This window comes from Brachycentrus maculatus, unplaced genomic scaffold (assembly GCF_059751285.1).
Source record: "Brachycentrus maculatus isolate JH-2025_06_01 unplaced genomic scaffold, ASM5975128v1 h1tg001524l, whole genome shotgun sequence".
Taxonomy (NCBI): domain Eukaryota; kingdom Metazoa; phylum Arthropoda; class Insecta; order Trichoptera; family Brachycentridae; genus Brachycentrus; species Brachycentrus maculatus.
Window position 1 is genome coordinate 1 of NW_028282157.1, and position 27,563 is coordinate 27,563.

General features: G+C 54.9%; 14 protein-coding genes across 14 annotated transcripts; 8 read left to right on the forward strand and 6 right to left on the reverse strand.

The window, feature by feature from the left end:
- Nucleotides 1-497: 497 nt before the first annotated feature.
- Nucleotides 498-2,228, forward strand: LOC148298868 (uncharacterized). Its single transcript, XM_088276569.1, has one exon. The coding sequence runs from the start codon at nucleotides 618-620 to the stop codon at nucleotides 1,323-1,325; it is 708 nt and encodes a 235-aa protein (XP_088132695.1). The 5' UTR covers nucleotides 498-617; the 3' UTR covers nucleotides 1,326-2,228.
- Nucleotides 2,229-2,361: 133 nt separating this feature from the next.
- On the reverse strand, nucleotides 2,362-2,813 carry LOC148298869 (histone H4). The gene has a single exon (XM_088276570.1). It carries the CDS (start codon nucleotides 2,811-2,813, stop codon nucleotides 2,502-2,504), a length of 312 nt encoding a protein of 103 aa, XP_088132696.1. The 3' UTR covers nucleotides 2,362-2,501.
- A 508-nt stretch (nucleotides 2,814-3,321) lies between these two features.
- LOC148298870 (histone H3) lies at nucleotides 3,322-3,822 on the forward strand. The gene has a single exon (XM_088276571.1). It carries the CDS (start codon nucleotides 3,412-3,414, stop codon nucleotides 3,820-3,822), a length of 411 nt encoding a protein of 136 aa, XP_088132697.1. The 5' UTR covers nucleotides 3,322-3,411.
- A 794-nt stretch (nucleotides 3,823-4,616) lies between these two features.
- Nucleotides 4,617-5,455, reverse strand: LOC148298871 (histone H2A). Its single transcript, XM_088276557.1, has one exon. It carries the CDS (start codon nucleotides 5,103-5,105, stop codon nucleotides 4,731-4,733), a length of 375 nt encoding a protein of 124 aa, XP_088132683.1. The 5' UTR covers nucleotides 5,106-5,455; the 3' UTR covers nucleotides 4,617-4,730.
- Nucleotides 5,456-5,474: 19 nt separating this feature from the next.
- LOC148298872 (histone H2B) lies at nucleotides 5,475-5,849 on the forward strand. Its single transcript, XM_088276558.1, has one exon. It carries the CDS (start codon nucleotides 5,475-5,477, stop codon nucleotides 5,847-5,849), a length of 375 nt encoding a protein of 124 aa, XP_088132684.1.
- Nucleotides 5,850-8,125: 2,276 nt separating this feature from the next.
- LOC148298873 (uncharacterized) lies at nucleotides 8,126-9,023 on the forward strand. Its single transcript, XM_088276578.1, has one exon. It carries the CDS (start codon nucleotides 8,211-8,213, stop codon nucleotides 8,916-8,918), a length of 708 nt encoding a protein of 235 aa, XP_088132704.1. The 5' UTR covers nucleotides 8,126-8,210; the 3' UTR covers nucleotides 8,919-9,023.
- A 759-nt stretch (nucleotides 9,024-9,782) lies between these two features.
- LOC148298874 (histone H4) lies at nucleotides 9,783-10,406 on the reverse strand. The gene has a single exon (XM_088276576.1). The coding sequence runs from the start codon at nucleotides 10,404-10,406 to the stop codon at nucleotides 10,095-10,097; it is 312 nt and encodes a 103-aa protein (XP_088132702.1). The 3' UTR covers nucleotides 9,783-10,094.
- Nucleotides 10,407-10,914: 508 nt separating this feature from the next.
- On the forward strand, nucleotides 10,915-11,415 carry LOC148298875 (histone H3). The gene has a single exon (XM_088276581.1). It carries the CDS (start codon nucleotides 11,005-11,007, stop codon nucleotides 11,413-11,415), a length of 411 nt encoding a protein of 136 aa, XP_088132707.1. The 5' UTR covers nucleotides 10,915-11,004.
- Nucleotides 11,416-17,949: 6,534 nt separating this feature from the next.
- On the reverse strand, nucleotides 17,950-18,770 carry LOC148298876 (histone H2A). Its single transcript, XM_088276559.1, has one exon. It carries the CDS (start codon nucleotides 18,418-18,420, stop codon nucleotides 18,046-18,048), a length of 375 nt encoding a protein of 124 aa, XP_088132685.1. The 5' UTR covers nucleotides 18,421-18,770; the 3' UTR covers nucleotides 17,950-18,045.
- A 19-nt stretch (nucleotides 18,771-18,789) lies between these two features.
- On the forward strand, nucleotides 18,790-19,164 carry LOC148298877 (histone H2B). Its single transcript, XM_088276560.1, has one exon. It carries the CDS (start codon nucleotides 18,790-18,792, stop codon nucleotides 19,162-19,164), a length of 375 nt encoding a protein of 124 aa, XP_088132686.1.
- A 2,276-nt stretch (nucleotides 19,165-21,440) lies between these two features.
- LOC148298878 (uncharacterized) lies at nucleotides 21,441-22,305 on the forward strand. Its single transcript, XM_088276577.1, has one exon. The coding sequence runs from the start codon at nucleotides 21,526-21,528 to the stop codon at nucleotides 22,231-22,233; it is 708 nt and encodes a 235-aa protein (XP_088132703.1). The 5' UTR covers nucleotides 21,441-21,525; the 3' UTR covers nucleotides 22,234-22,305.
- Nucleotides 22,306-23,097: 792 nt separating this feature from the next.
- Nucleotides 23,098-23,721, reverse strand: LOC148298879 (histone H4). Its single transcript, XM_088276566.1, has one exon. The coding sequence runs from the start codon at nucleotides 23,719-23,721 to the stop codon at nucleotides 23,410-23,412; it is 312 nt and encodes a 103-aa protein (XP_088132692.1). The 3' UTR covers nucleotides 23,098-23,409.
- A 508-nt stretch (nucleotides 23,722-24,229) lies between these two features.
- LOC148298880 (histone H3) lies at nucleotides 24,230-24,730 on the forward strand. The gene has a single exon (XM_088276563.1). The coding sequence runs from the start codon at nucleotides 24,320-24,322 to the stop codon at nucleotides 24,728-24,730; it is 411 nt and encodes a 136-aa protein (XP_088132689.1). The 5' UTR covers nucleotides 24,230-24,319.
- A 793-nt stretch (nucleotides 24,731-25,523) lies between these two features.
- Nucleotides 25,524-26,100, reverse strand: LOC148298881 (histone H2A). The gene has a single exon (XM_088276565.1). It carries the CDS (start codon nucleotides 26,010-26,012, stop codon nucleotides 25,638-25,640), a length of 375 nt encoding a protein of 124 aa, XP_088132691.1. The 5' UTR covers nucleotides 26,013-26,100; the 3' UTR covers nucleotides 25,524-25,637.
- Between the last annotated feature and the right edge of the window lie 1,463 nt (nucleotides 26,101-27,563).

Below are 27,563 nucleotides of genomic sequence, written 5' to 3' on the forward strand. Positions count from 1 at the left end.
TATAATTCACTAGATAATATTCGCTCCCGACCCGGAGGCAGGTCTCTCTCTCGGCCCGGACGCTCTCCGGCGGTCCGTCGGCGTTCGCGTGTGTTACGTCCGGCCGCTTCGGGGGGCCCTCGCTCCGCCACCGGAGGCCCTCCGCGGCCGGCGGACGTCTCGGACCCGGGGCCGGGTCCTGCCCGACGGGGGCGGCGCGCGCCCGGGCCGCCAGCTCGCCGGGGAGACGCATTCGCGGCCGGCTTTCGGCCGCCCAACGCTGCCGCCCTGCAGCTTTTGCGCCTCTAAACGTCCGCCGCGCCGCGGCCCGGCCCCCGGGCCGGCCGACCCGGCCGCCGGCCGACGGCGGGACCTCCCGGCCGCGGGACCCGCCGCGCTCCGCGTCCCCGGGCGGATCCGTTCGGCCGCCAGGGCGGTTTTCGTCCGGCCGCCTAAGCATAAATGACAACACTTTTCATCGGCAAAATCGACAAGCGCGCACCGACCGTCCGCGACACGGTATAAATTTTTACCGACAGGCGAGAACGAGCGCCGTCTGACGACAAATACGGGAACTAATCGTCCCCCCGCAACCGCTCTACGCTCGCTACAGAACGCAACGCAACAAGACTCGCAAGATGGCAGACACAGCAGCACCCGCGGCCGCCTCCCCCCTGCCGGCGACTCCGGCCAAGAAGGCGAAAGCGTCCGCCGCCGCCGCCTCCAAGAAGCCGAAGGCGAAGCCCTCGCACCCGAAGACGTCCGAGATGGTGAACAACGCCATCAAGGAGCTGAAGGAGCGCGGCGGCTCCTCCCTGCAGGCCATCAAGAAGTACATCTCGGCCAACTACAAGGTCGACGCGGACAAGCTGGCCCCGTTCATCAAGAAGTACCTCAAGGGGGCCGTCGAATCCGGCGCCCTGGTGCAGACGAAGGGCAAGGGAGCGTCCGGTTCGTTCAAGCTGGAGGCGAGCAAGGCGAAGGCGTCGGCCGGCGGGGCCAAGAAGAAGAGCAAGCCCGCCGCGTCCGCCGCTTCCAAGAAGCGCGCCGCCCCCGCCAAGGAGAAGAAGCCGGCCGCGGAGAAGTCATCCGCCGCCGCCGCCGCCGCGAAGAAGAAGCCCGCCAAGAAGGCGGCCGCGGCTCCCGCCAAGGCGAAGAAGGCCGCCGCCTCCCCGGCAGCCAAGAAGGCGGCCGCGAAGAAGGCCGCCCCCGCCAAGGCGAAGAGCCCGACCAAGGCGAAGAAGACCGCCAAGCCGCCCACCAAGAAGCCCAAGGCGCCGAAGCCCAAGAAGGCCGCCGCCCCGAAGGCCAAGCCCGCGGCAAAGAAGGCCGCCCCGAAGAAGTAGGGGTGGAGTCGTCTTTGTCGTCGTCGCCGCAGCAGCCGCCGTTGCATATTGTCATATTGCACAGATCACGCAGAAGAGTCAAAAAGCCCTTGTCAGGGCTACCAAACGATTCACACACACACCTATTCGGAACACGCTCAGTCGTCTTTCGTGACTTTCGTGAATTTTCATTATTATTTATTTTCATCGAAATGGGATGATTTATTAAATATCTCTCGTATACCATATACGAACTACATGCACTCCCATGCCACACGAGCGTTCACACTCCGGCCTAGAATATTTCGCTCGACAGTCATTAGTCAGCGGACGTTGCGTCATAATATAAAATATAATATATATCGATACAAAGTACAACAGTTTTTGAAAGAAAAGGCAACGCCGCGCGCGCCACCTGCAAAACTATTCACACAAACGCATCCGGATCACGCGTAGTCGGATCGTTGTCACGTGAATATGGGATGACCTACTATTAATCTCTCTCTCCTTGTATACGCGTACACTCCCACGACACGTGATTGTTTCCGGCCTGGAATCTTTCACTCGAGAGTGATTAGCGACGTTACTTACGCCCACAATATACATACATTGTATAAGTAAGTAAACTAAGTTTGAGTTCTCTCTGGTCGTAACAGCTGTCACCGTTTCCAGGCGAAACAGCTGTCACCCTTTTGCTGTCACTCTCATTTCTTTTATGTTTTTTTTTATTAAGACTCCCAAATTTGCGTCGCGTATTATAATATGTACATTTATATAAACATGAATACAATTCAGGAAAGGATAGAGAGAGAGAGCGAGAGTGAAAAAAAAATCAATGATTTGTACGCACTATCATCGTGTGCGGATACCCCGCTCCCTTGCGGTTCTCGAAGCCGTACGAGAGAGAAAAAAGAAAGAAATAAAGCAAAGCTCTATCCATCCACGTAGGTAATTGTATTGTGTTATTTAAATTTCGAAAAGCGAAAAACGGTTACGACATGGGTCGGTCAGGCAGTTGTTGGCCCTGAGAAGGGCCGTTTTTTGTTTTCAAATCGCATTCACATCGCGCGTAGCAGCGCGGTGCGGTGGTGGCGGTGGCGTGCGGGCGTCGGGACGGCCGGGGCGAATGTATCTCGCGCTGCGTGCGGTGCGGTGAAGAGCGGTGAAGAGCGGTGAAGAGCGGCGAAGATCGGCGACTTAACCTCCGAAACCGTACAGGGTGCGGCCCTGGCGCTTCAGGGCGTAGACGACGTCCATGGCGGTGACGGTCTTCCTCTTGGCGTGCTCGGTGTAGGTGACCGCGTCCCTGATCACGTTCTCGAGGAACACCTTCAGGACGCCGCGCGTCTCCTCGTAGATGAGACCGGAGATGCGCTTGACGCCGCCTCGGCGGGCCAGACGGCGGATGGCCGGCTTCGTGATGCCCTGGATGTTATCGCGGAGGACTTTCCTGTGTCGCTTGGCGCCTCCTTTCCCCAGACCTTTTCCTCCCTTTCCGCGACCGGTCATCTTCTCTGCGTGTGGTCTTCTTTTCGGTTACAGTAGTCGCTGCTCGCACGGTGCTCTACCGTGCGTGTGTAGGATTCGTGTGGCGTTTTTCGCCGGCCGGGGCCGCTTTTATGCACCAGACGTGCGCCCGCGTCTCCCCTCGCCGCCGAGCGATCCGACAGCTACGACGACACGCGCGCCGTCTCACTCTCGCGCGCGAGCAGCGAGGGCGAGAGGCGAGAGGATCGGCGCGACTCGGTATCGCGTCACGCGAATATATGTCTCAGTTTGTTATATGCATAACATTATTCCAGGCTAGGTTTTGAGTGTTTTTCGTAATTTTTCTGCATGCACATTTCTCCGGGGAGGATGCGATTGTTTCTCCACTCTATCTCCCGTCTCGCTTCACCGTCGAGCCCGTCCCGTCCCGTCCCGTCCCGTCCCGTCCCGTCCCGTCCCGTCCCCTCCGTCCCGCCCGACCGCCCGGCGGTTGGGAATATTCGAATCGGCCAATGGCGTCGGCCCATCCCCCCCCACGGGGGAGACGGTATTTTCGATAAATATGACGCGCCCGGGAAATTTTTCCGAATAGAGAGAAGAATCCTACTCAGCTACAGCCATGGCACGTACGAAGCAGACCGCTCGCAAGTCCACCGGGGGCAAGGCGCCCAGGAAGCAGCTGGCCACGAAGGCGGCCCGCAAGAGCGCCCCGGCCACCGGCGGCGTGAAGAAGCCCCATCGCTACAGGCCCGGCACGGTCGCGCTCAGGGAGATCCGCCGCTACCAGAAGAGCACCGAGCTGCTGATCCGCAAGCTCCCCTTCCAGCGCCTGGTGCGCGAGATCGCCCAGGACTTCAAGACCGACCTCCGCTTCCAGAGCTCGGCCGTCATGGCCCTGCAGGAGGCGAGCGAGGCCTACCTGGTCGGCCTCTTCGAGGACACGAACCTGTGCGCGATCCACGCCAAGCGCGTCACCATCATGCCCAAGGACATCCAGCTGGCCAGGCGCATCCGAGGCGAGCGCGCCTAAGCGAGCTCTATGCGACGAGACGCGGCACGATTTTCGGTCGGTCGGTCGATCGGTCTGATTGACTAACACGCAGTACAGTGGTATCGGGCGGCCGTCACCTCGACCCGTTCCGATCGGTCGATCGATTCGAATAAAAATGGTCCTTTTCAGGACCGCATACACCTTAATCATCCACAATCGAATTCGCCAGCAGTATGATTTTGATACTCGTAGCAGTATGATTTCGATACTTGAGTTAAAAAAAAAAAAAAAAAAAATAATAATAATAATAATAACTTCCAATAAATTAATATGTATTTTACTCGCGAATCAATAGTAATTTTAAACATTCAAATCACGCAAGAGTACCGGAACGTACGATTTATTAATTTCATTATCGTCTCAGCGCTGAGATCATGTCGCATTTCGTTTTAATTACCTAACGTCCAAGCGCGACACGGCTCATCATGACCCTACTCAGGCTTTGACTCTTATTAATTTCATATATTTCACGAGTGAAAATTCTAAACAAAAACACTCGCCGAGATCATCTCGTATTGACACGCGTCGTAAGTTGCGTGCGCCGGGCGCTTTACCCATCGCGCATTCATTTACTTGCGATTTTTATTCATTTCATTATCAGTGTTTCTAGCATATCATATCGGTACTACCATACTATACCACAATTCAGGTCCGCGCACACGGACGGAACGGTCCTAGCGCGCTTCGGATATATTTCTTAAATGTACATAAATAATGAGAATAGTTATAAAATCAGCGAACGGGTAACGATTGGCAATAAATACATGTGGCGGTCCTGAAAAGGACCTTTGTGTACACTACTCTGCGAGATGATGATGAAACGGGCGGAGGAGTCCGGGGAGTAGAGAGAGAAGAGTGGAGGATGAGCGGGCGCAGAATCATCATTCTTACGCCTTCTTCTCGGTCTTCTTGGGCAGGAGCACGGCCTGGATGTTGGGCAGGACGCCTCCCTGGGCGATGGTCACCCCGGAGAGCAGCTTGTTCAGCTCCTCGTCGTTGCGAATGGCCAACTGAAGATGACGGGGGATGATCCTCGTCTTCTTGTTATCCCTGGCGGCGTTGCCGGCCAACTCCAGCACCTCGGCGGCCAGGTACTCCATGACGGCGGCCAGGTACACGGGCGCACCGGCGCCGACCCTCTCGGCGTAGTTGCCCTTCCTGAGCAGCCTGTGGATACGGCCGACGGGGAACTGCAGACCGGCGCGGTTCGAGCGGGACTTTGCCTTTCCCTTCACTTTGCCTCCCTTTCCGCGACCCGACATGGCGAGTGGTCGGAGATCTGAACTGGTTCTCTGCGATATGCGAAGCGAGGATGTGCGAGCTGGAGTGCGCGCACGTTGCGACCGTCGAGAGGTGAGTCAAGTCAAGTCAATGGCGAAAACGGGCGCACACACCTTATTTACGCCCTCCGCGAAGCGCACGCAGCGCCGCCGGGACCGGTCCCGCGGGGGGACCCTCCCCTGCCGCCGGCCCGGACGGCCCGACCGGCGGCCCTGGCTGGGTGCGCCGACCGAAGTGACAAAAACGGTCGATTTTTCAGTTTGCGCCACGCACACCGCACAGTACAGACAGTCCACCGCGACTCCTCTGCTCCACTCTACGCCGCATCTATTCCGAGATAAGAAGAGACAATGCCGCCCAAGACGAGCGGAAAGGCAGCCAAGAAGTCGGGCAAGGCCCAGAAGAACATCTCCAAGGGGGACAAGAAGAAGTCGAAGCGCAGGAGGAAGGAGAGCTACGCCATCTACATCTACAAGGTGCTCAAGCAGGTGCATCCCGACACCGGAATCTCCAGTAAGGCGATGAGCATCATGAACAGCTTCGTGAACGACATCTTCGAGCGCATCGCCGCCGAGGCGTCCCGTCTCGCCCACTACAACAAGAGGTCGACGATCACCAGCAGGGAGATCCAGACCGCCGTCAGGCTGCTGCTGCCCGGGGAGCTGGCCAAGCACGCCGTCAGCGAGGGCACCAAGGCCGTCACCAAGTACACCAGCTCCAAGTAGGCGCCAGCGCCAGCGCCAGCGCGTTGAAACACGACGCGACACGCACACGGACGCGCGATATTCGTCTGCACCGAATATTGTAATCTATACACACCGACATCGTCATCATCGTCATCATCATAATAATCATCGACATCAACAGCGCCGTCGTCGTCTACGTTAAACCATCTAATACAGCGCAATTAACAAAGGTCCTTATCAGGACCACCACACGAATAATCCAAATACTTACTGCAAATATATTATACTATAGACAGATGTGTGTGTAAATAATAACTACGATAATAGAACGAGAAGCGCAACAGTGATAAGCGCCCCGTAACGGATCGCGCAACCGGCCGCGCCGCGGTGCGCGGCGATTGCCTATCGCACGATTAGCCGGGCGTCCGATCAAAATTGTCCTTTTTTTATATAAAAAATCATATACGTACGCATGTATATTATATATATACACATTTTTTTCTCCTTCTTTTTATTTGGCCGTTGTTTCGGTTGCAAAATTGCTGTCACCTTTCGCAGTTTTTTGTTTTTGGTTTTTTTTTTTTCCCCGAGCGGAACTGCTGTGATTTTTTTTTGAGTTCTCTCTGGTCGTAACAGCTGTCACCTTCTTCTTCTTCTTCAGTTTTAGGGCGAAACAGCTGTCACCCTTTTCAGGCGAAACAGCTGTCACCCTTTTGCTGTCACTTTCATTTCTTTTATGTTTTTTTTTTTTTGACTCCCAAATTTGCGTCGCGTATTATGATATGTACATTTATATAAACATGAATACAATTCAGGAAAGGATAGAGAGAGAGAGCGAGAGTGAAAAAAAATCAATGATTTCTACGTACTATCATCGTGTGCGGATACTCCGCTCCCTTGCGGTTCTCGAAGCCGTACGATTCTATCATACTATCGTACGTACGGTGCCATATCCTCGAGGGCCTCTTCGACATGTCACCTTACCTAGTCATTTTTTTTTTTTTTTTTTTTTCCCCCTTTCCTTCGCTTCTTCTTCATTCTTTATGCATACTAATATACACCTGACAACTATTCTCATTACAAATACCATTTCCGATCACCTACCGAACTCGCCCCGACATTCGACATACATACATACACATCTTCAACAGTAGATACACGTTTTTATTTTTCATATTTCATTTAATACATATTCCTATTATCACATATTGTTATTATTGTTCTTCTTCACGCGTATCATCGTCATCGTCGTCATCGTCGGTCGTACGCACCGCTACGGCGACACGAATCATCATCATCGTCGCATCTCACCCGATTATATATCATCATCATCCCGATTTCGATTTTTTTTTTTTTTTTTTTTTTTTTTATAAGTCGATGACGTTTCACTTTTTACAGAACGAGCCTACTACTGCGCGCGGAGCTCGCGTCATTTTGCACGTAGACCGGAATCATTCATACTTATTATCGGTCTGTTTTATTCGTTCTTTCTTTTCTATTCATCTACTTCTATCATTCTCCCAACTCCTCTTTTTCCTTTCTTTATTTATATTTTTTCTAACTTCTATTCTTCTTTCTTTCACTTACGCCTTCCGATGATTCTACTACTACTACTACTACTACTATCCATCCCATTCGTGATACGATTCCTCGCAAACGACGGATCGTTATTATATTAATGTATTTTTTTTTTTTTTTAATTCTATTCTTTTCTTCTATCTTTTCGCGTCTCACTCGTTCGACATGTAATCCTACGATAGCCGTTAGTAGATCGATCAATCGTTATAATTCACTAGATAATATTCGCTCCCGACCCGGAGGCAGGTCTCTCTCTCGGCCCGGACGCTCTCCGGCGGTCCGTCGGCGTTCGCGTGTGTTACGTCCGGCCGCTTCGGGGGGCCCTCGCTCCGCCACCGGAGGCCCTCCGCGGCCGGCGGACGTCTCGGACCCGGGGCCGGGTCCTGCCCGACGGGGGCGGCGCGCGCCCGGGCCGCCAGCTCGCCGGGGAGACGCATTCGCGGCCGGCTTTCGGCCGCCCAACGCTGCCGCCCTGCAGCTTTTGCGCCTCTAAACGTCCGCCGCGCCGCGGCCCGGCCCCCGGGCCGGCCGACCCGGCCGCCGGCCGACGGCGGGACCTCCCGGCCGCGGGACCCGCCGCGCTCCGCGTCCCCGGGCGGATCCGTTCGGCCGCCAGGGCGGTTTTCGTCCGGCCGCCTAAGCATAAATGACAACACTTTTCATCGGCAAAATCGACAAGCGCGCACCGACCGTCCGCGACACGGTATAAATTTTTACCGACAGGCGAGAACGAGCGCCGTCTGACGACAAATACGGGAACTAATCGTCCCCCCGCAACCGCTCTACGCTCGCTACAGAACGCAACGCAACAAGACTCGCAAGATGGCAGACACAGCAGCACCCGCGGCCGCCTCCCCCCTGCCGGCGACTCCGGCCAAGAAGGCGAAAGCGTCCGCCGCCGCCGCCTCCAAGAAGCCGAAGGCGAAGCCCTCGCACCCGAAGACGTCCGAGATGGTGAACAACGCCATCAAGGAGCTGAAGGAGCGCGGCGGCTCCTCCCTGCAGGCCATCAAGAAGTACATCTCGGCCAACTACAAGGTCGACGCGGACAAGCTGGCCCCGTTCATCAAGAAGTACCTCAAGGGGGCCGTCGAATCCGGCGCCCTGGTGCAGACGAAGGGCAAGGGAGCGTCCGGTTCGTTCAAGCTGGAGGCGAGCAAGGCGAAGGCGTCGGCCGGCGGGGCCAAGAAGAAGAGCAAGCCCGCCGCGTCCGCCGCTTCCAAGAAGCGCGCCGCCCCCGCCAAGGAGAAGAAGCCGGCCGCGGAGAAGTCATCCGCCGCCGCCGCCGCCGCGAAGAAGAAGCCCGCCAAGAAGGCGGCCGCGGCTCCCGCCAAGGCGAAGAAGGCCGCCGCCTCCCCGGCAGCCAAGAAGGCGGCCGCGAAGAAGGCCGCCCCCGCCAAGGCGAAGAGCCCGACCAAGGCGAAGAAGACCGCCAAGCCGCCCACCAAGAAGCCCAAGGCGCCGAAGCCCAAGAAGGCCGCCGCCCCGAAGGCCAAGCCCGCGGCAAAGAAGGCCGCCCCGAAGAAGTAGGGGTGGAGTCGTCTTTGTCGTCGTCGCCGCAGCAGCCGCCGTTGCATATTGTCATATTGCACAGATCACGCAGAAGAGTCAAAAAGCCCTTGTCAGGGCTACCAAACGATTCACACACACACCTATTCGGAACACGCTCAGTCGTCTTTCGTGACTTTCGTGAATTTTCATTATTATTTATTTTCATCGAAATGGGATGATTTATTAAATATCTCTCGTATACCATATACGAACTACATGCACTCCCATGCCACACGAGCGTTCACACTCCGGCCTAGAATATTTCGCTCGACAGTCATTAGTCAGCGGACGTTGCGTCATAATATAAAATATAATATATATCGATACAAAGTACAACAGTTTTTGAAAGAAAAGGCAACGCCGCGCGCGCCACCTGCAAAACTATTCACACAAACGCATCCGGATCACGCGTAGTCGGATCGTTGTCACGTGAATATGGGATGACCTACTATTAATCTCTCTCTCCTTGTATACGCGTACACTCCCACGACACGTGATTGTTTCCGGCCTGGAATCTTTCACTCGAGAGTGATTAGCGACGTTACTTACGCCCACAATATACATACATTGTATAAGTAAGTAAACTAAGTTTGAGTTCTCTCTGGTCGTAACAGCTGTCACCGTTTCCAGGCGAAACAGCTGTCACCCTTTTGCTGTCACTCTCATTTCTTTTATGTTTTTTTTTATTAAGACTCCCAAATTTGCGTCGCGTATTATAATATGTACATTTATATAAACATGAATACAATTCAGGAAAGGATAGAGAGAGAGAGCGAGAGTGAAAAAAAAATCAATGATTTGTACGCACTATCATCGTGTGCGGATACCCCGCTCCCTTGCGGTTCTCGAAGCCGTACGAGAGAGAAAAAAGAAAGAAATAAAGCAAAGCTCTATCCATCCACGTAGGTAATTGTATTGTGTTATTTAAATTTCGAAAAGCGAAAAACGGTTACGACATGGGTCGGTCAGGCAGTTGTTGGCCCTGAGAAGGGCCGTTTTTTGTTTTCAAATCGCATTCACATCGCGCGTAGCAGCGCGGTGCGGTGGTGGCGGTGGCGTGCGGGCGTCGGGACGGCCGGGGCGAATGTATCTCGCGCTGCGTGCGGTGCGGTGAAGAGCGGTGAAGAGCGGTGAAGAGCGGCGAAGATCGGCGACTTAACCTCCGAAACCGTACAGGGTGCGGCCCTGGCGCTTCAGGGCGTAGACGACGTCCATGGCGGTGACGGTCTTCCTCTTGGCGTGCTCGGTGTAGGTGACCGCGTCCCTGATCACGTTCTCGAGGAACACCTTCAGGACGCCGCGCGTCTCCTCGTAGATGAGACCGGAGATGCGCTTGACGCCGCCTCGGCGGGCCAGACGGCGGATGGCCGGCTTCGTGATGCCCTGGATGTTATCGCGGAGGACTTTCCTGTGTCGCTTGGCGCCTCCTTTCCCCAGACCTTTTCCTCCCTTTCCGCGACCGGTCATCTTCTCTGCGTGTGGTCTTCTTTTCGGTTACAGTAGTCGCTGCTCGCACGGTGCTCTACCGTGCGTGTGTAGGATTCGTGTGGCGTTTTTCGCCGGCCGGGGCCGCTTTTATGCACCAGACGTGCGCCCGCGTCTCCCCTCGCCGCCGAGCGATCCGACAGCTACGACGACACGCGCGCCGTCTCACTCTCGCGCGCGAGCAGCGAGGGCGAGAGGCGAGAGGATCGGCGCGACTCGGTATCGCGTCACGCGAATATATGTCTCAGTTTGTTATATGCATAACATTATTCCAGGCTAGGTTTTGAGTGTTTTTCGTAATTTTTCTGCATGCACATTTCTCCGGGGAGGATGCGATTGTTTCTCCACTCTATCTCCCGTCTCGCTTCACCGTCGAGCCCGTCCCGTCCCGTCCCGTCCCGTCCCGTCCCGTCCCGTCCCGTCCCCTCCGTCCCGCCCGACCGCCCGGCGGTTGGGAATATTCGAATCGGCCAATGGCGTCGGCCCATCCCCCCCCACGGGGGAGACGGTATTTTCGATAAATATGACGCGCCCGGGAAATTTTTCCGAATAGAGAGAAGAATCCTACTCAGCTACAGCCATGGCACGTACGAAGCAGACCGCTCGCAAGTCCACCGGGGGCAAGGCGCCCAGGAAGCAGCTGGCCACGAAGGCGGCCCGCAAGAGCGCCCCGGCCACCGGCGGCGTGAAGAAGCCCCATCGCTACAGGCCCGGCACGGTCGCGCTCAGGGAGATCCGCCGCTACCAGAAGAGCACCGAGCTGCTGATCCGCAAGCTCCCCTTCCAGCGCCTGGTGCGCGAGATCGCCCAGGACTTCAAGACCGACCTCCGCTTCCAGAGCTCGGCCGTCATGGCCCTGCAGGAGGCGAGCGAGGCCTACCTGGTCGGCCTCTTCGAGGACACGAACCTGTGCGCGATCCACGCCAAGCGCGTCACCATCATGCCCAAGGACATCCAGCTGGCCAGGCGCATCCGAGGCGAGCGCGCCTAAGCGAGCTCTATGCGACGAGACGCGGCACGATTTTCGGTCGGTCGGTCGATCGGTCTGATTGACTAACACGCAGTACAGTGGTATCGGGCGGCCGTCACCTCGACCCGTTCCGATCGGTCGATCGATTCGAATAAAAATGGTCCTTTTCAGGACCGCATACACCTTAATCATCCACAATCGAATTCGCCAGCAGTATGATTTTGATACTCGTAGCAGTATGATTTCGATACTTGAGTTAAAAAAAAAAAAAAAAATAATAATAATAATAATAATAACTTCCAATAAATTAATATGTATTTTACTCGCGAATCAATAGTAATTTTAAACATTCAAATCACGCAAGAGTACCGGAACGTACGATTTATTAATTTCATTATCGTCTCAGCGCTGAGATCATGTCGCATTTCGTTTTAATTACCTAACGTCCAAGCGCGACACGGCTCATCATGACCCTACTCAGGCTTTGACTCTTATTAATTTCATATATTTCACGAGTGAAAATTCTAAACAAAAACACTCGCCGAGATCATCTCGTATTGACACGCGTCGTAAGTTGCGTGCGCCGGGCGCTTTACCCATCGCGCATTCATTTACTTGCGATTTTTATTCATTTCATTATCAGTGTTTCTAGCATATCATATCGGTACTACCATACTATACCACAATTCAGGTCCGCGCACACGGACGGAACGGTCCTAGCGCGCTTCGGATATATTTCTTAAATGTACATAAATAATGAGAATAGTTATAAAATCAGCGAACGGGTAACGATTGTGTAACCGGCGTGGGTTACGTGCGAAGAATCTCAGAAATGTACACGCCTGGCCTTCTTCGGAATCTCCCAACTATGCCACCGTTGTAAGGGGTGACGTTCCAGACGGCCCCGCCGTACCGAGTTACCGAGTAAGCTGGATACGGACGGAGGTGACTGGATGTATGAGCCGGGAAGAGCGGGCACTGGACCGACAAGTCAACCTCAATAGCCCTGATAAGGGCTTTCCGAAACTGGTCCGTGAATCGGTATAATGAGGCGAAACGGTCCAGGCTGGCGGCGCGGCGAGTCGTCCAAGGAGCGGGAGCGGAGAAATGAAACACAGGTTTCAACAGTCACACCAGAACTAGTTTATTCTCTCAAAATGCGCCCTCTATATACCCGGCCGTGATCGCGTACCGCCCGACAGTGGGAAAGTACAGCCAATCAGCGGCCGGGGGAGAGAGACAGCCATATCTCTGTCTCTCTCTAATGGGCACCGGACGGGCTACACTTTTATACCGTACCGGTGCCGTTCCAACAGTTCAACAATTACAAGTCATATTTATGCTATATAATATCCGTAATATCTATTTATTCTACATATTTATTTACTCATCCTTACTTATATCTAATACATTCCTAAAATACATGTAAAATCGGTACAATTCCTAGAGGCCCTTCTTCGGGCCGCGTTCCGACGGGCGACCGTCTCGCCCGACGCCAGGCGGCTGGAATTCCTTTTCAGGGCCGCCGCACGGGGTGTGCGATCTGTCCGTAACACTCCCCCCGTGCAGCTGGCCTGCACCAAAATTCCCTGGGACTGATTGCACGTTCTTCTCCCTTATCACGCCGATGGTGATGATTGTGGCCCGTTCAGCGTGGTCTCTCGGCAGCATCCTCGCGTCACCAGAGACACCAGGCCGCGACTCGCCCTGATGGAGTCGCCTTCCGGGTCACAACGCCAGACTGGAGAAGTCTGGGCTTGAGGTGATGCTTCGCGTCACGTCCAGTGATCAGCATCCTTGTCATCCTTCCAGAGTCATCCGGCCGCATCCATACTCGGGCGGAGACATCTGGCTGCGACTTGTCATCTAAGTCGCCTTGGTTTTCATATTACATTTGCCAGGCTGGCATCGCCTGGGCTTGAGTTGATGCTCCGCGTCACATCATGTGATCACCCGGCAGCATCCTTGTACGGCCAAAGTCATCCGGCCACATCCATAATCGGGCGGAGACGTTTGGCTGCGACTCGTCCTTGGTGAAGTCGCCTTGATTCCCCAGCATCCTTACCAGAGTCATCCGGCCGCAACCTTGTTCGGGCGGAGACGTCCGGCTACGACTTGTCCTAAGTCGCCTAAGTTCCGGAATTCTCACCGGAACCGCATGTGCCAGGCTGGCGTCGCCTGGGCTTCAATTGATGCTCCGCGTCACATCCTTGTGATCACCCGGCAGCATCTTCGTACGACCAGAGTCGTCCAGCCGCAATCGTTCGGGTGGAGACGTCCGGCTGCGACTTATCCTGAGTTTCCTAAGTCGCCTAAGCTCCGGTATTCCCACCGGAACCGCAGGTGCCAAGCAAGCGTCGCTTGGGCTTGAAATGATGCTCCGCGTCACGTGCATAGTGATCACCCGGCAGCATCCTTGTTCGGCCAGAGTTGCCAGCCGCAATCGTTCGGGTGGAGACGTCTGGCTGCGACTTATCTTAGTTTCCTAAGTCGCCTAAGTTCCGGAATCCTCACCGGAACCGCAAGTGCCAGGCAAGCGTCGCCTGGGCTTGAATTGATGCTCCGCGTCACATCCTTGTGATCACCCGGCAGCATCCTTGCCAGAGTCATCCGGCCGCAACCATTCGGGCGGAGACATCTGGCTGCGACTTGTCTTAAGTTTCCTAAGTCGCCTAAATTCCGCATCGGAACCGCGTCAATTGCCAGGCAAGCGTCGCCTGGGCTTGAGTTGATGCTCCGTGTCACATCCTGTGATCACCCGGCAGCATCCATGTACGACCAGAGTCGTCCAGCCGCAATCGTTCGGGTGGAGACGTCTGGCTGCGACTTATCTTAGTTTCCTAAGTCGCCTAAGTTCCGGAACTCTCATCGGAACCGCAGGTGCCAGGCAAGCGTCGCCTGGGCTTCAGTTGATGCTCCGCGTCACATCCTTGTGATCACCCGGCAGCATCCTTGCCAGAGTCGTCCGGCCGCGACCATTCGGGCGGAGACATCTGGCTGCGACTTGTCTTGAGTTTCCTAAGTCGCCTAAGCTCCGAACTTCCCGTCGGAACCGCATTACATATGCCAGGCTAGAATCGCCTGGGCTTGAAGTGATGCTCCGCGTCACGTGCTTGTGATCACCCGGCAGCATCCATGTGTGGCCATGAGTCATCCAGCCACAATCATTCAGGTGGAGACGTCTGGCCGCGACTTTCCCTTAATGTCGCCTTGGTTCCGAATTTCCCATCGGAACCGCATTAAGCGGGCTACAAGGCCGCGACTCTTCCGAGAGTCGCATTGGTTCCAAACTACCTGTTGGAACCGCATAAGTTTCCTGGCCGTCAGGCCACGACCCCTCTGTGAGTCGCCTTAGTTCCGGATTTTCCGTCGGAACCGTATGAAGTGTGCTACCGGGCCGCGACTTGTCCGAGAGTCGCTCCGGATTTCCCATTGGAACCGCATCAGGCGGCAAATCGTCTCGAGCCCGCAGCGACCCCGCCTTCCCATGATTAGGCGGTTGCTGCGTGGTAGCCTTCGCTGTTCTTGCACGCGTATTCGCCGCGCGGCTTCTTTCCTTTGATACTCCCAAGGAGTCGATTGCGCACATTTGCGCCTGTAGTACTCCGCTCGCGGAGTCATTCCCCTTCACTTTGGGGCGTCCGTACGTGACCGGTCCCAGTGCGGTCACTATAGTCAGCTGACCGTCCCTTTGAAGCACTGGGGTGTCGATCGGGAACATTAGAGACGCGTTGTCGAGGCCGATAAGCAACTGCGGCTTGATAACGCCTCCGGTCTGCGCGAGCGCGCCACCTTCACGAACAAGATCCAAGTCCTTAATGGTCCTCGCCCTGATCTCGAATTCCCCGTTTTGTTCACTTTCCAAAGTCACCGTTACACGCTGCGACCTGTATGTGTTGCCTCGTCCACACGCGCCTTTGATCGTCAGATTCCTTGCTATCCCCGTAGCACCTATCGCGCGGGCGACACCCTCCTCGAGGAGGGTCACAGACGCAGCCTCGTCCAACAAGGCGAACACTTTTGCGGTCCCCCGTGGTCCCTTCAGAGTGATCGGCAACACTTTGAAGGTGACCGGGACCTCACCGTCATTTATCCACAGCACCTGCGCACTGTCCACAGCGTCCTCACTTTCATCTTCCACAACACTGTCCGTGCGGAAGGAGTGCAGGATCCTATTGTGGTGTTTTCCGCATACATCACAACTTCTCGCTTCACAATTTGGCACCTTGTGCCCTGATTCCAAACACTGGTAACACAGTTTGGACGACCGCACAAAGTCCCAGCGGTCATCCACGGTTTTCTTCTCGAACCGTTTGCATCGGCGTATGTTATGCCCGTTGGCCTTACAAAATACGCATTCCTTATCACTTGTTGTGTCGCGCGTCGCAAACACGTGATACCTCGGCTCGACGCGTCGAGCGTTCTCGCGGCGGGCGGGCTCGGCGCACTTGTCGCGCTGACCCGCGCGCTCCTTGTCTCTGTTCCTCGCCACCATTCTGAACAGACCTCCGTGGCGCGTGATGCCGGCGGTGATCTCGTCAAGCCAAGCGGCGAGATCGTAGATACTGCTCCTCGTCTCGCGGCGGCGATCGCGGAACCAATCCCACCGGAGTTGCGTCGGCATCTTGGCAACCATCTCCGCTAGCAGCTGCGGGTTGTCGAGATAGCAAGCGTCCATCCCGTCCACGGTGGTGATGACGTTGCGTATCGAAACCGCAAAATCCACGACTGCTTCGTCCGCGGGGTGGTCGGCGAGACTCGGCATCCTCCGGGCGTCTTCCAGTATCTGCGCGATGATGAGTGTCGGGCTGCCGAAGGCGTCCTCCAGCGTCCGCAATATTTCCGACACGTTGCGCGGATACAGTAGCAGGCCTGCTACCATGTGACGCGCACGCCCTTCCAGTGCGCGCGCCAATCTTCCGATGTTGTCAGCGTCCCCTATCCCCCATCTCTCAGTAGATTGGAGATATGCCGCGTTGAAGCGGCGCCATTCCCTCGGGTCTCCGCTGAACTTGGGCAACTCCGGCGGCTGCCCCGACCATCGAAAGTAGTCCCCGCCTCGGGGTGAGGGCTCCGCGTAGATTGCTCTTCCGTCATCTCTGCGGTGCCGTTCGTCCGGTCGAGCTCTGTCGACCCATTCGCGTACCGGGTAGCGATCGCGTTCGTCCGGTGCGCGCCAACGCAAGCCAGAGGTTTCCATACGCCTCGGCTCCGCGTTGCCAGTAGGCGCCGGGCCATGTCCCCCGGGCGCTTCTCCTCTGTGGCCGGTCAGTTCGTCCCGCGATTCCCCAGCGAATCGCGTAGGTTCCGGATCCAACACCGGAACCGGTAGAGCTGCGGCCGATGTCCTGAATTCTGTTCTGGGCTGATTGGCGGCGTCGTCCTGCCGCGTTCGTAGGTGGGTGGATTGTTCCACACCCGGTCGTGACTCCTGCATGAGTCTTTCCGTGCGGGGCGCCGAAACTGTGACGCCACCCGCAATAACCTCCCCCCCTGGGGAGCTTACGTTAGCTGCTGTCCACTGTGACAGGAGCTCACGGAGTTGCTGGAACTGCCTCTCGTTGCTGGCGGCTAGCTCCGCCATCTGGCGGCGCAAGTCGCTACTCGTATCAGTCCGGACTGAACTGACAGAGTCCCGATCCTCCTCACGGCGCTGCTCTTCGGGCTCCATGGCGACGTTGCGTCCCGACCTCAGGGATGCAGGCATCGTAGCTGGAGACTGCGTTGAAGGATCCGGCTCGAAGGACCAAAATGTAACCGGCGTGGGTTACGTGCGATGACTCTCAAAAATGTACACGCCTGGCCTTCTTCGGAATCTCCCAACTATGCCACCGTTGTAAGGGGTGACGTTCCAGACGGCCCCGCCGTACCGAGTTACCGAGTAAGCTGGATACGGACGGAGGTGAATGGATGTATGAGCCGGGAAGAGCGGGCACTGGACCGACAAGTCAACCTCAATAGCCCTGATAAGGGCTTTCCGAAACTGGTCCGTGAATCGGTATAATGAGGCGAAACGGTCCAGGCTGGCGGCGCGGCGAGTCGTCCAAGGAGCGGGAGCGGAGAAATGAAACACAGGTTTCAACAGTCACACCAGAACTAGTTTATTCTCTCAAAATGCGCCCTCTATATACCCGGCCGTGATCGCGTACCGCCCGACAGTGGGAAAGTACAGCCAATCAGCGGCCGGGGGAGAGAGACAGCCATATCTCTGTCTCTCTCTAATGGGCACCGGACGGGCTACACTTTTATACCGTACCGGTGCCGTTCCAACAGTTCAACAATTACAAGTCATATTTATGCTATATAATATCCGTAATATCTATTTATTCTACATATTTATTTACTCATCCTTACTTATATCTAATACATTCCTAAAATACATGTAAAATCGGTACAATTCCTAGAGGCCCTTCTTCGGGCCGCGTTCCGACGGGCGACCGTCTCGCCCGACGCCAGGCGGCTGGAATTCCTTTTCAGGGCCGCCGCACGGGGTGTGCGATCTGTCCGTAACAGATTGGCAATAAATACATGTGGCGGTCCTGAAAAGGACCTTTGTGTACACTACTCTGCGAGATGATGATGAAACGGGCGGAGGAGTCCGGGGAGTAGAGAGAGAAGAGTGGAGGATGAGCGGGCGCAGAATCATCATTCTTACGCCTTCTTCTCGGTCTTCTTGGGCAGGAGCACGGCCTGGATGTTGGGCAGGACGCCTCCCTGGGCGATGGTCACCCCGGAGAGCAGCTTGTTCAGCTCCTCGTCGTTGCGAATGGCCAACTGAAGATGACGGGGGATGATCCTCGTCTTCTTGTTATCCCTGGCGGCGTTGCCGGCCAACTCCAGCACCTCGGCGGCCAGGTACTCCATGACGGCGGCCAGGTACACGGGCGCACCGGCGCCGACCCTCTCGGCGTAGTTGCCCTTCCTGAGCAGCCTGTGGATACGGCCGACGGGGAACTGCAGACCGGCGCGGTTCGAGCGGGACTTTGCCTTTCCCTTCACTTTGCCTCCCTTTCCGCGACCCGACATGGCGAGTGGTCGGAGATCTGAACTGGTTCTCTGCGATATGCGAAGCGAGGATGTGCGAGCTGGAGTGCGCGCACGTTGCGACCGTCGAGAGGTGAGTCAAGTCAAGTCAATGGCGAAAACGGGCGCACACACCTTATTTACGCCCTCCGCGAAGCGCACGCAGCGCCGCCGGGACCGGTCCCGCGGGGGGACCCTCCCCTGCCGCCGGCCCGGACGGCCCGACCGGCGGCCCTGGCTGGGTGCGCCGACCGAAGTGACAAAAACGGTCGATTTTTCAGTTTGCGCCACGCACACCGCACAGTACAGACAGTCCACCGCGACTCCTCTGCTCCACTCTACGCCGCATCTATTCCGAGATAAGAAGAGACAATGCCGCCCAAGACGAGCGGAAAGGCAGCCAAGAAGTCGGGCAAGGCCCAGAAGAACATCTCCAAGGGGGACAAGAAGAAGTCGAAGCGCAGGAGGAAGGAGAGCTACGCCATCTACATCTACAAGGTGCTCAAGCAGGTGCATCCCGACACCGGAATCTCCAGTAAGGCGATGAGCATCATGAACAGCTTCGTGAACGACATCTTCGAGCGCATCGCCGCCGAGGCGTCCCGTCTCGCCCACTACAACAAGAGGTCGACGATCACCAGCAGGGAGATCCAGACCGCCGTCAGGCTGCTGCTGCCCGGGGAGCTGGCCAAGCACGCCGTCAGCGAGGGCACCAAGGCCGTCACCAAGTACACCAGCTCCAAGTAGGCGCCAGCGCCAGCGCCAGCGCGTTGAAACACGACGCGACACGCACACGGACGCGCGATATTCGTCTGCACCGAATATTGTAATCTATACACACCGACATCGTCATCATCGTCATCATCATAATAATCATCGACATCAACAGCGCCGTCGTCGTCTACGTTAAACCATCTAATACAGCGCAATTAACAAAGGTCCTTATCAGGACCACCACACGAATAATCCAAATACTTACTGCAAATATATTATACTATAGACAGATGTGTGTGTAAATAATAACTACGATAATAGAACGAGAAGCGCAACAGTGATAAGCGCCCCGTAACGGATCGCGCAACCGGCCGCGCCGCGGTGCGCGGCGATTGCCTATCGCACGATTAGCCGGGCGTCCGATCAAAATTGTCCTTTTTTTATATAAAAAATCATATACGTACGCATGTATATTATATATATACACATTTTTTTCTCCTTCTTTTTATTTGGCCGTTGTTTCGGTTGCAAAATTGCTGTCACCTTTCGCAGTTTTTTGTTTTTGGTTTTTTTTTTTTCCCCGAGCGGAACTGCTGTGATTTTTTTTTGAGTTCTCTCTGGTCGTAACAGCTGTCACCTTCTTCTTCTTCTTCAGTTTTAGGGCGAAACAGCTGTCACCCTTTTCAGGCGAAACAGCTGTCACCCTTTTGCTGTCACTTTCATTTCTTTTATGTTTTTTTTTTTTTGACTCCCAAATTTGCGTCGCGTATTATGATATGTACATTTATATAAACATGAATACAATTCAGGAAAGGATAGAGAGAGAGAGCGAGAGTGAAAAAAAATCAATGATTTCTACGTACTATCATCGTGTGCGGATACTCCGCTCCCTTGCGGTTCTCGAAGCCGTACGATTCTATCATACTATCGTACGTACGGTGCCATATCCTCGAGGGCCTCTTCGACATGTCACCTTACCTAGTCATTTTTTTTTTTTTTTTTTTTTCCCCCTTTCCTTCGCTTCTTCTTCATTCTTTATGCATACTAATATACACCTGACAACTATTCTCATTACAAATACCATTTCCGATCACCTACCGAACTCGCCCCGACATTCGACATACATACATACACATCTTCAACAGTAGATACACGTTTTTATTTTTCATATTTCATTTAATACATATTCCTATTATCACATATTGTTATTATTGTTCTTCTTCACGCGTATCATCGTCATCGTCGTCATCGTCGGTCGTACGCACCGCTACGGCGACACGAATCATCATCATCGTCGCATCTCACCCGATTATATATCATCATCATCCCGATTTCGATTTTTTTTTTTTTTTTTTTTTTTTTTATAAGTCGATGACGTTTCACTTTTTACAGAACGAGCCTACTACTGCGCGCGGAGCTCGCGTCATTTTGCACGTAGACCGGAATCATTCATACTTATTATCGGTCTGTTTTATTCGTTCTTTCTTTTCTATTCATCTACTTCTATCATTCTCCCAACTCCTCTTTTTCCTTTCTTTATTTATATTTTTTCTAACTTCTATTCTTCTTTCTTTCACTTACGCCTTCCGATGATTCTACTACTACTACTACTACTACTATCCATCCCATTCGTGATACGATTCCTCGCAAACGACGGATCGTTATTATATTAATGTATTTTTTTTTTTTTTTAATTCTATTCTTTTCTTCTATCTTTTCGCGTCTCACTCGTTCGACATGTAATCCTACGATAGCCGTTAGTAGATCGATCAATCGTTATAATTCACTAGATAATATTCGCTCCCGACCCGGAGGCAGGTCTCTCTCTCGGCCCGGACGCTCTCCGGCGGTCCGTCGGCGTTCGCGTGTGTTACGTCCGGCCGCTTCGGGGGGCCCTCGCTCCGCCACCGGAGGCCCTCCGCGGCCGGCGGACGTCTCGGACCCGGGGCCGGGTCCTGCCCGACGGGGGCGGCGCGCGCCCGGGCCGCCAGCTCGCCGGGGAGACGCATTCGCGGCCGGCTTTCGGCCGCCCAACGCTGCCGCCCTGCAGCTTTTGCGCCTCTAAACGTCCGCCGCGCCGCGGCCCGGCCCCCGGGCCGGCCGACCCGGCCGCCGGCCGACGGCGGGACCTCCCGGCCGCGGGACCCGCCGCGCTCCGCGTCCCCGGGCGGATCCGTTCGGCCGCCAGGGCGGTTTTCGTCCGGCCGCCTAAGCATAAATGACAACACTTTTCATCGGCAAAATCGACAAGCGCGCACCGACCGTCCGCGACACGGTATAAATTTTTACCGACAGGCGAGAACGAGCGCCGTCTGACGACAAATACGGGAACTAATCGTCCCCCCGCAACCGCTCTACGCTCGCTACAGAACGCAACGCAACAAGACTCGCAAGATGGCAGACACAGCAGCACCCGCGGCCGCCTCCCCCCTGCCGGCGACTCCGGCCAAGAAGGCGAAAGCGTCCGCCGCCGCCGCCTCCAAGAAGCCGAAGGCGAAGCCCTCGCACCCGAAGACGTCCGAGATGGTGAACAACGCCATCAAGGAGCTGAAGGAGCGCGGCGGCTCCTCCCTGCAGGCCATCAAGAAGTACATCTCGGCCAACTACAAGGTCGACGCGGACAAGCTGGCCCCGTTCATCAAGAAGTACCTCAAGGGGGCCGTCGAATCCGGCGCCCTGGTGCAGACGAAGGGCAAGGGAGCGTCCGGTTCGTTCAAGCTGGAGGCGAGCAAGGCGAAGGCGTCGGCCGGCGGGGCCAAGAAGAAGAGCAAGCCCGCCGCGTCCGCCGCTTCCAAGAAGCGCGCCGCCCCCGCCAAGGAGAAGAAGCCGGCCGCGGAGAAGTCATCCGCCGCCGCCGCCGCCGCGAAGAAGAAGCCCGCCAAGAAGGCGGCCGCGGCTCCCGCCAAGGCGAAGAAGGCCGCCGCCTCCCCGGCAGCCAAGAAGGCGGCCGCGAAGAAGGCCGCCCCCGCCAAGGCGAAGAGCCCGACCAAGGCGAAGAAGACCGCCAAGCCGCCCACCAAGAAGCCCAAGGCGCCGAAGCCCAAGAAGGCCGCCGCCCCGAAGGCCAAGCCCGCGGCAAAGAAGGCCGCCCCGAAGAAGTAGGGGTGGAGTCGTCTTTGTCGTCGTCGCCGCAGCAGCCGCCGTTGCATATTGTCATATTGCACAGATCACGCAGAAGAGTCAAAAAGCCCTTGTCAGGGCTACCAAACGATTCACACACACACCTATTCGGAACACGCTCAGTCGTCTTTCGTGACTTTCGTGAATTTTCATTATTATTTATTTTCATCGAAATGGGATGATTTATTAAATATCTCTCGTATACCATATACGAACTACATGCACTCCCATGCCACACGAGCGTTCACACTCCGGCCTAGAATATTTCGCTCGACAGTCATTAGTCAGCGGACGTTGCGTCATAATATAAAATATAATATATATCGATACAAAGTACAACAGTTTTTGAAAGAAAAGGCAACGCCGCGCGCGCCACCTGCAAAACTATTCACACAAACGCATCCGGATCACGCGTAGTCGGATCGTTGTCACGTGAATATGGGATGACCTACTATTAATCTCTCTCTCCTTGTATACGCGTACACTCCCACGACACGTGATTGTTTCCGGCCTGGAATCTTTCACTCGAGAGTGATTAGCGACGTTACTTACGCCCACAATATACATACATTGTATAAGTAAGTAAACTAAGTTTGAGTTCTCTCTGGTCGTAACAGCTGTCACCGTTTCCAGGCGAAACAGCTGTCACCCTTTTGCTGTCACTCTCATTTCTTTTATGTTTTTTTTTATTAAGACTCCCAAATTTGCGTCGCGTATTATAATATGTACATTTATATAAACATGAATACAATTCAGGAAAGGATAGAGAGAGAGAGCGAGAGTGAAAAAAAAATCAATGATTTGTACGCACTATCATCGTGTGCGGATACCCCGCTCCCTTGCGGTTCTCGAAGCCGTACGAGAGAGAAAAAAGAAAGAAATAAAGCAAAGCTCTATCCATCCACGTAGGTAATTGTATTGTGTTATTTAAATTTCGAAAAGCGAAAAACGGTTACGACATGGGTCGGTCAGGCAGTTGTTGGCCCTGAGAAGGGCCGTTTTTTGTTTTCAAATCGCATTCACATCGCGCGTAGCAGCGCGGTGCGGTGGTGGCGGTGGCGTGCGGGCGTCGGGACGGCCGGGGCGAATGTATCTCGCGCTGCGTGCGGTGCGGTGAAGAGCGGTGAAGAGCGGTGAAGAGCGGCGAAGATCGGCGACTTAACCTCCGAAACCGTACAGGGTGCGGCCCTGGCGCTTCAGGGCGTAGACGACGTCCATGGCGGTGACGGTCTTCCTCTTGGCGTGCTCGGTGTAGGTGACCGCGTCCCTGATCACGTTCTCGAGGAACACCTTCAGGACGCCGCGCGTCTCCTCGTAGATGAGACCGGAGATGCGCTTGACGCCGCCTCGGCGGGCCAGACGGCGGATGGCCGGCTTCGTGATGCCCTGGATGTTATCGCGGAGGACTTTCCTGTGTCGCTTGGCGCCTCCTTTCCCCAGACCTTTTCCTCCCTTTCCGCGACCGGTCATCTTCTCTGCGTGTGGTCTTCTTTTCGGTTACAGTAGTCGCTGCTCGCACGGTGCTCTACCGTGCGTGTGTAGGATTCGTGTGGCGTTTTTCGCCGGCCGGGGCCGCTTTTATGCACCAGACGTGCGCCCGCGTCTCCCCTCGCCGCCGAGCGATCCGACAGCTACGACGACACGCGCGCCGTCTCACTCTCGCGCGCGAGCAGCGAGGGCGAGAGGCGAGAGGATCGGCGCGACTCGGTATCGCGTCACGCGAATATATGTCTCAGTTTGTTATATGCATAACATTATTCCAGGCTAGGTTTTGAGTGTTTTTCGTAATTTTTCTGCATGCACATTTCTCCGGGGAGGATGCGATTGTTTCTCCACTCTATCTCCCGTCTCGCTTCACCGTCGAACCCGTCCCGTCCCGTCCCGTCCCGTCCCGTCCCGTCCCGTCCCGTCCCCTCCGTCCCGCCCGACCGCCCGGCGGTTGGGAATATTCGAATCGGCCAATGGCGTCGGCCCATCCCCCCCCACGGGGGAGACGGTATTTTCGATAAATATGACGCGCCCGGGAAATTTTTCCGAATAGAGAGAAGAATCCTACTCAGCTACAGCCATGGCACGTACGAAGCAGACCGCTCGCAAGTCCACCGGGGGCAAGGCGCCCAGGAAGCAGCTGGCCACGAAGGCGGCCCGCAAGAGCGCCCCGGCCACCGGCGGCGTGAAGAAGCCCCATCGCTACAGGCCCGGCACGGTCGCGCTCAGGGAGATCCGCCGCTACCAGAAGAGCACCGAGCTGCTGATCCGCAAGCTCCCCTTCCAGCGCCTGGTGCGCGAGATCGCCCAGGACTTCAAGACCGACCTCCGCTTCCAGAGCTCGGCCGTCATGGCCCTGCAGGAGGCGAGCGAGGCCTACCTGGTCGGCCTCTTCGAGGACACGAACCTGTGCGCGATCCACGCCAAGCGCGTCACCATCATGCCCAAGGACATCCAGCTGGCCAGGCGCATCCGAGGCGAGCGCGCCTAAGCGAGCTCTATGCGACGAGACGCGGCACGATTTTCGGTCGGTCGGTCGATCGGTCTGATTGACTAACACGCAGTACAGTGGTATCGGGCGGCCGTCACCTCGACCCGTTCCGATCGGTCGATCGATTCGAATAAAAATGGTCCTTTTCAGGACCGCATACACCTTAATCATCCACAATCGAATTCGCCAGCAGTATGATTTTGATACTCGTAGCAGTATGATTTCGATACTTGAGTTAAAAAAAAAAAAAAAATAATAATAATAATAATAATAACTTCCAATAAATTAATATGTATTTTACTCGCGAATCAATAGTAATTTTAAACATTCAAATCACGCAAGAGTACCGGAACGTACGATTTATTAATTTCATTATCGTCTCAGCGCTGAGATCATGTCGCATTTCGTTTTAATTACCTAACGTCCAAGCGCGACACGGCTCATCATGACCCTACTCAGGCTTTGACTCTTATTAATTTCATATATTTCACGAGTGAAAATTCTAAACAAAAACACTCGCCGAGATCATCTCGTATTGACACGCGTCGTAAGTTGCGTGCGCCGGGCGCTTTACCCATCGCGCATTCATTTACTTGCGATTTTTATTCATTTCATTATCAGTGTTTCTAGCATATCATATCGGTACTACCATACTATACCACAATTCAGGTCCGCGCACACGGACGGAACGGTCCTAGCGCGCTTCGGATATATTTCTTAAATGTACATAAATAATGAGAATAGTTATAAAATCAGCGAACGGGTAACGATTGGCAATAAATACATGTGGCGGTCCTGAAAAGGACCTTTGTGTACACTACTCTGCGAGATGATGATGAAACGGGCGGAGGAGTCCGGGGAGTAGAGAGAGAAGAGTGGAGGATGAGCGGGCGCAGAATCATCATTCTTACGCCTTCTTCTCGGTCTTCTTGGGCAGGAGCACGGCCTGGATGTTGGGCAGGACGCCTCCCTGGGCGATGGTCACCCCGGAGAGCAGCTTGTTCAGCTCCTCGTCGTTGCGAATGGCCAACTGAAGATGACGGGGGATGATCCTCGTCTTCTTGTTATCCCTGGCGGCGTTGCCGGCCAACTCCAGCACCTCGGCGGCCAGGTACTCCATGACGGCGGCCAGGTACACGGGCGCACCGGCGCCGACCCTCTCGGCGTAGTTGCCCTTCCTGAGCAGCCTGTGGATACGGCCGACGGGGAACTGCAGACCGGCGCGGTTCGAGCGGGACTTTGCCTTTCCCTTCACTTTGCCTCCCTTTCCGCGACCCGACATGGCGAGTGGTCGGAGATCTGAACTGGTTCTCTGCGATATGCGAAGCGAGGATGTGCGAGCTGGAGTGCGCGCACGTTGCGACCGTCGAGAGGTGAGTCAAGTCAAGTCAATGGCGAAAACTTGACTTGACTTGAATCTAATGGCTCATAGAGTACCGGGTCGACATGACCCCCTACTCCTTCATCGGGTTATAAAATTTTTGATTTTACTGAATGAATTTAATGGGTTATAGGTTAAAACCTATGAAGGGGTTAGAAAAATACGCAGAGTGCTGCGGGATGGTTACTGGGAGGGGAGGAGGACCTCTTTCGGTCTTTTGTAGCGACGGTACGAGTGAAGCTCGTACTTCGCGAGTGAGTTTATTGTGGGGTTGGCGTGTGCGGCTAGTCCGCCATAGAAGCGCTCCGATAGCGCGGTTATGTACTTATTTACGCGGGGTACGTCGGACTCTCTGTGGAGTTGAGAGATTCTCGTCCAGAAGGGGGCTTTCAACGCAGTGCGGAGCACTTTGTTCTGGAAGACTTGTAATTTGCTTAGGTGTGTTCTGGCCGCGTATCCCCAGACGGGGGCGGCGTATGTTAAGATGGGACGGATGACCGTTTTATAGATAAGCAACTTGTTGTCGATCGAGAGTTTGCTGTTTCTCCCGAGCATCGGGTAGAGGGCCGACAGGACCCCGGAGGCAGAGTTGACTTTACTTTCGATGTGACGTTTCCACGTCAGCTTGGAGTCGAGCGTGACTCCGAGATATTTAACGGATCCGGACCACGGGATGGATTGCCCGAACATCGTTATGTTTGGAGGAGTTCGCGGTCTCCTGCGAGTGAAAAGTGTGGTCACACTTTTACTCGGATTTATGGTAACTCGCCATTGTTTGCACCATTTTTCCAGGGCGTCGCATTGTTTTTGAACTCTCTCCTTTGCCAGGAGGGCGCTCAGCGAGCTCGACATGATTGCCGTGTCGTCGGCGAACTGCGCGATCTGAGTGTTGTAGTCGAGCGCAGCCGGTATGTCGCTCGAGTATACGTTGTATAGGATCGGTCCTAGCAGTGAGCCTTGTGGGACTCCCGCTCTGATGGGGCGTTCAGTCGAGAAGTGCGCATTCAATTTTATTCTGAACGTGCGATTTGCTAGATAATTAGCAATCAGCTGGATGGTCGAACGGGGTATTCCGAACGTGTCCATTTTGTATAGCAGGCCGGTGTGCCATACTCTGTCGAAAGCCTTACTGACGTCTAGAGATAACACTGCCGTGTGTTTGCGCGTATTGAAACCGTTGGTTATCTGCTCTACCACGCGAAGTAATTGGTGCAGCGTAGAGTGGTTAGCTCTGAAGCCGTGCTGCGTGTCCGGAATTATCGATTTTTCCGAGACTGTATCCTTCAACCGTTTGAGGATGATTTTCTCCAATACTTTCGAGAGACACGGAAGTAGACTGATCGGGCGGTGGTTTTGCGCGTCGAGTGGGTCCTTCCCCGGTTTGGGGATCAAGATGACGTCGGCTTGTTTGAATGCGGCGGGGAATTTACGGAGACGTAATGAGGCGTTTGA

What these genes read in the sequence shown, in the direction of transcription:
- LOC148298868 (XM_088276569.1), top strand. Translation starts at nt 618, where the DNA reads ATGGCAGACACAGCAGCACCCGCGGCCGCCTCCCCCCTGCCGGCGACT.
- LOC148298869 (XM_088276570.1), bottom strand. Translation starts at nt 2,813, where the DNA reads ATGACCGGTCGCGGAAAGGGAGGAAAAGGTCTGGGGAAAGGAGGCGCC.
- LOC148298870 (XM_088276571.1), top strand. Translation starts at nt 3,412, where the DNA reads ATGGCACGTACGAAGCAGACCGCTCGCAAGTCCACCGGGGGCAAGGCG.
- LOC148298871 (XM_088276557.1), bottom strand. Translation starts at nt 5,105, where the DNA reads ATGTCGGGTCGCGGAAAGGGAGGCAAAGTGAAGGGAAAGGCAAAGTCC.
- LOC148298872 (XM_088276558.1), top strand. Translation starts at nt 5,475, where the DNA reads ATGCCGCCCAAGACGAGCGGAAAGGCAGCCAAGAAGTCGGGCAAGGCC.
- LOC148298873 (XM_088276578.1), top strand. Translation starts at nt 8,211, where the DNA reads ATGGCAGACACAGCAGCACCCGCGGCCGCCTCCCCCCTGCCGGCGACT.
- LOC148298874 (XM_088276576.1), bottom strand. Translation starts at nt 10,406, where the DNA reads ATGACCGGTCGCGGAAAGGGAGGAAAAGGTCTGGGGAAAGGAGGCGCC.
- LOC148298875 (XM_088276581.1), top strand. Translation starts at nt 11,005, where the DNA reads ATGGCACGTACGAAGCAGACCGCTCGCAAGTCCACCGGGGGCAAGGCG.
- LOC148298876 (XM_088276559.1), bottom strand. Translation starts at nt 18,420, where the DNA reads ATGTCGGGTCGCGGAAAGGGAGGCAAAGTGAAGGGAAAGGCAAAGTCC.
- LOC148298877 (XM_088276560.1), top strand. Translation starts at nt 18,790, where the DNA reads ATGCCGCCCAAGACGAGCGGAAAGGCAGCCAAGAAGTCGGGCAAGGCC.
- LOC148298878 (XM_088276577.1), top strand. Translation starts at nt 21,526, where the DNA reads ATGGCAGACACAGCAGCACCCGCGGCCGCCTCCCCCCTGCCGGCGACT.
- LOC148298879 (XM_088276566.1), bottom strand. Translation starts at nt 23,721, where the DNA reads ATGACCGGTCGCGGAAAGGGAGGAAAAGGTCTGGGGAAAGGAGGCGCC.
- LOC148298880 (XM_088276563.1), top strand. Translation starts at nt 24,320, where the DNA reads ATGGCACGTACGAAGCAGACCGCTCGCAAGTCCACCGGGGGCAAGGCG.
- LOC148298881 (XM_088276565.1), bottom strand. Translation starts at nt 26,012, where the DNA reads ATGTCGGGTCGCGGAAAGGGAGGCAAAGTGAAGGGAAAGGCAAAGTCC.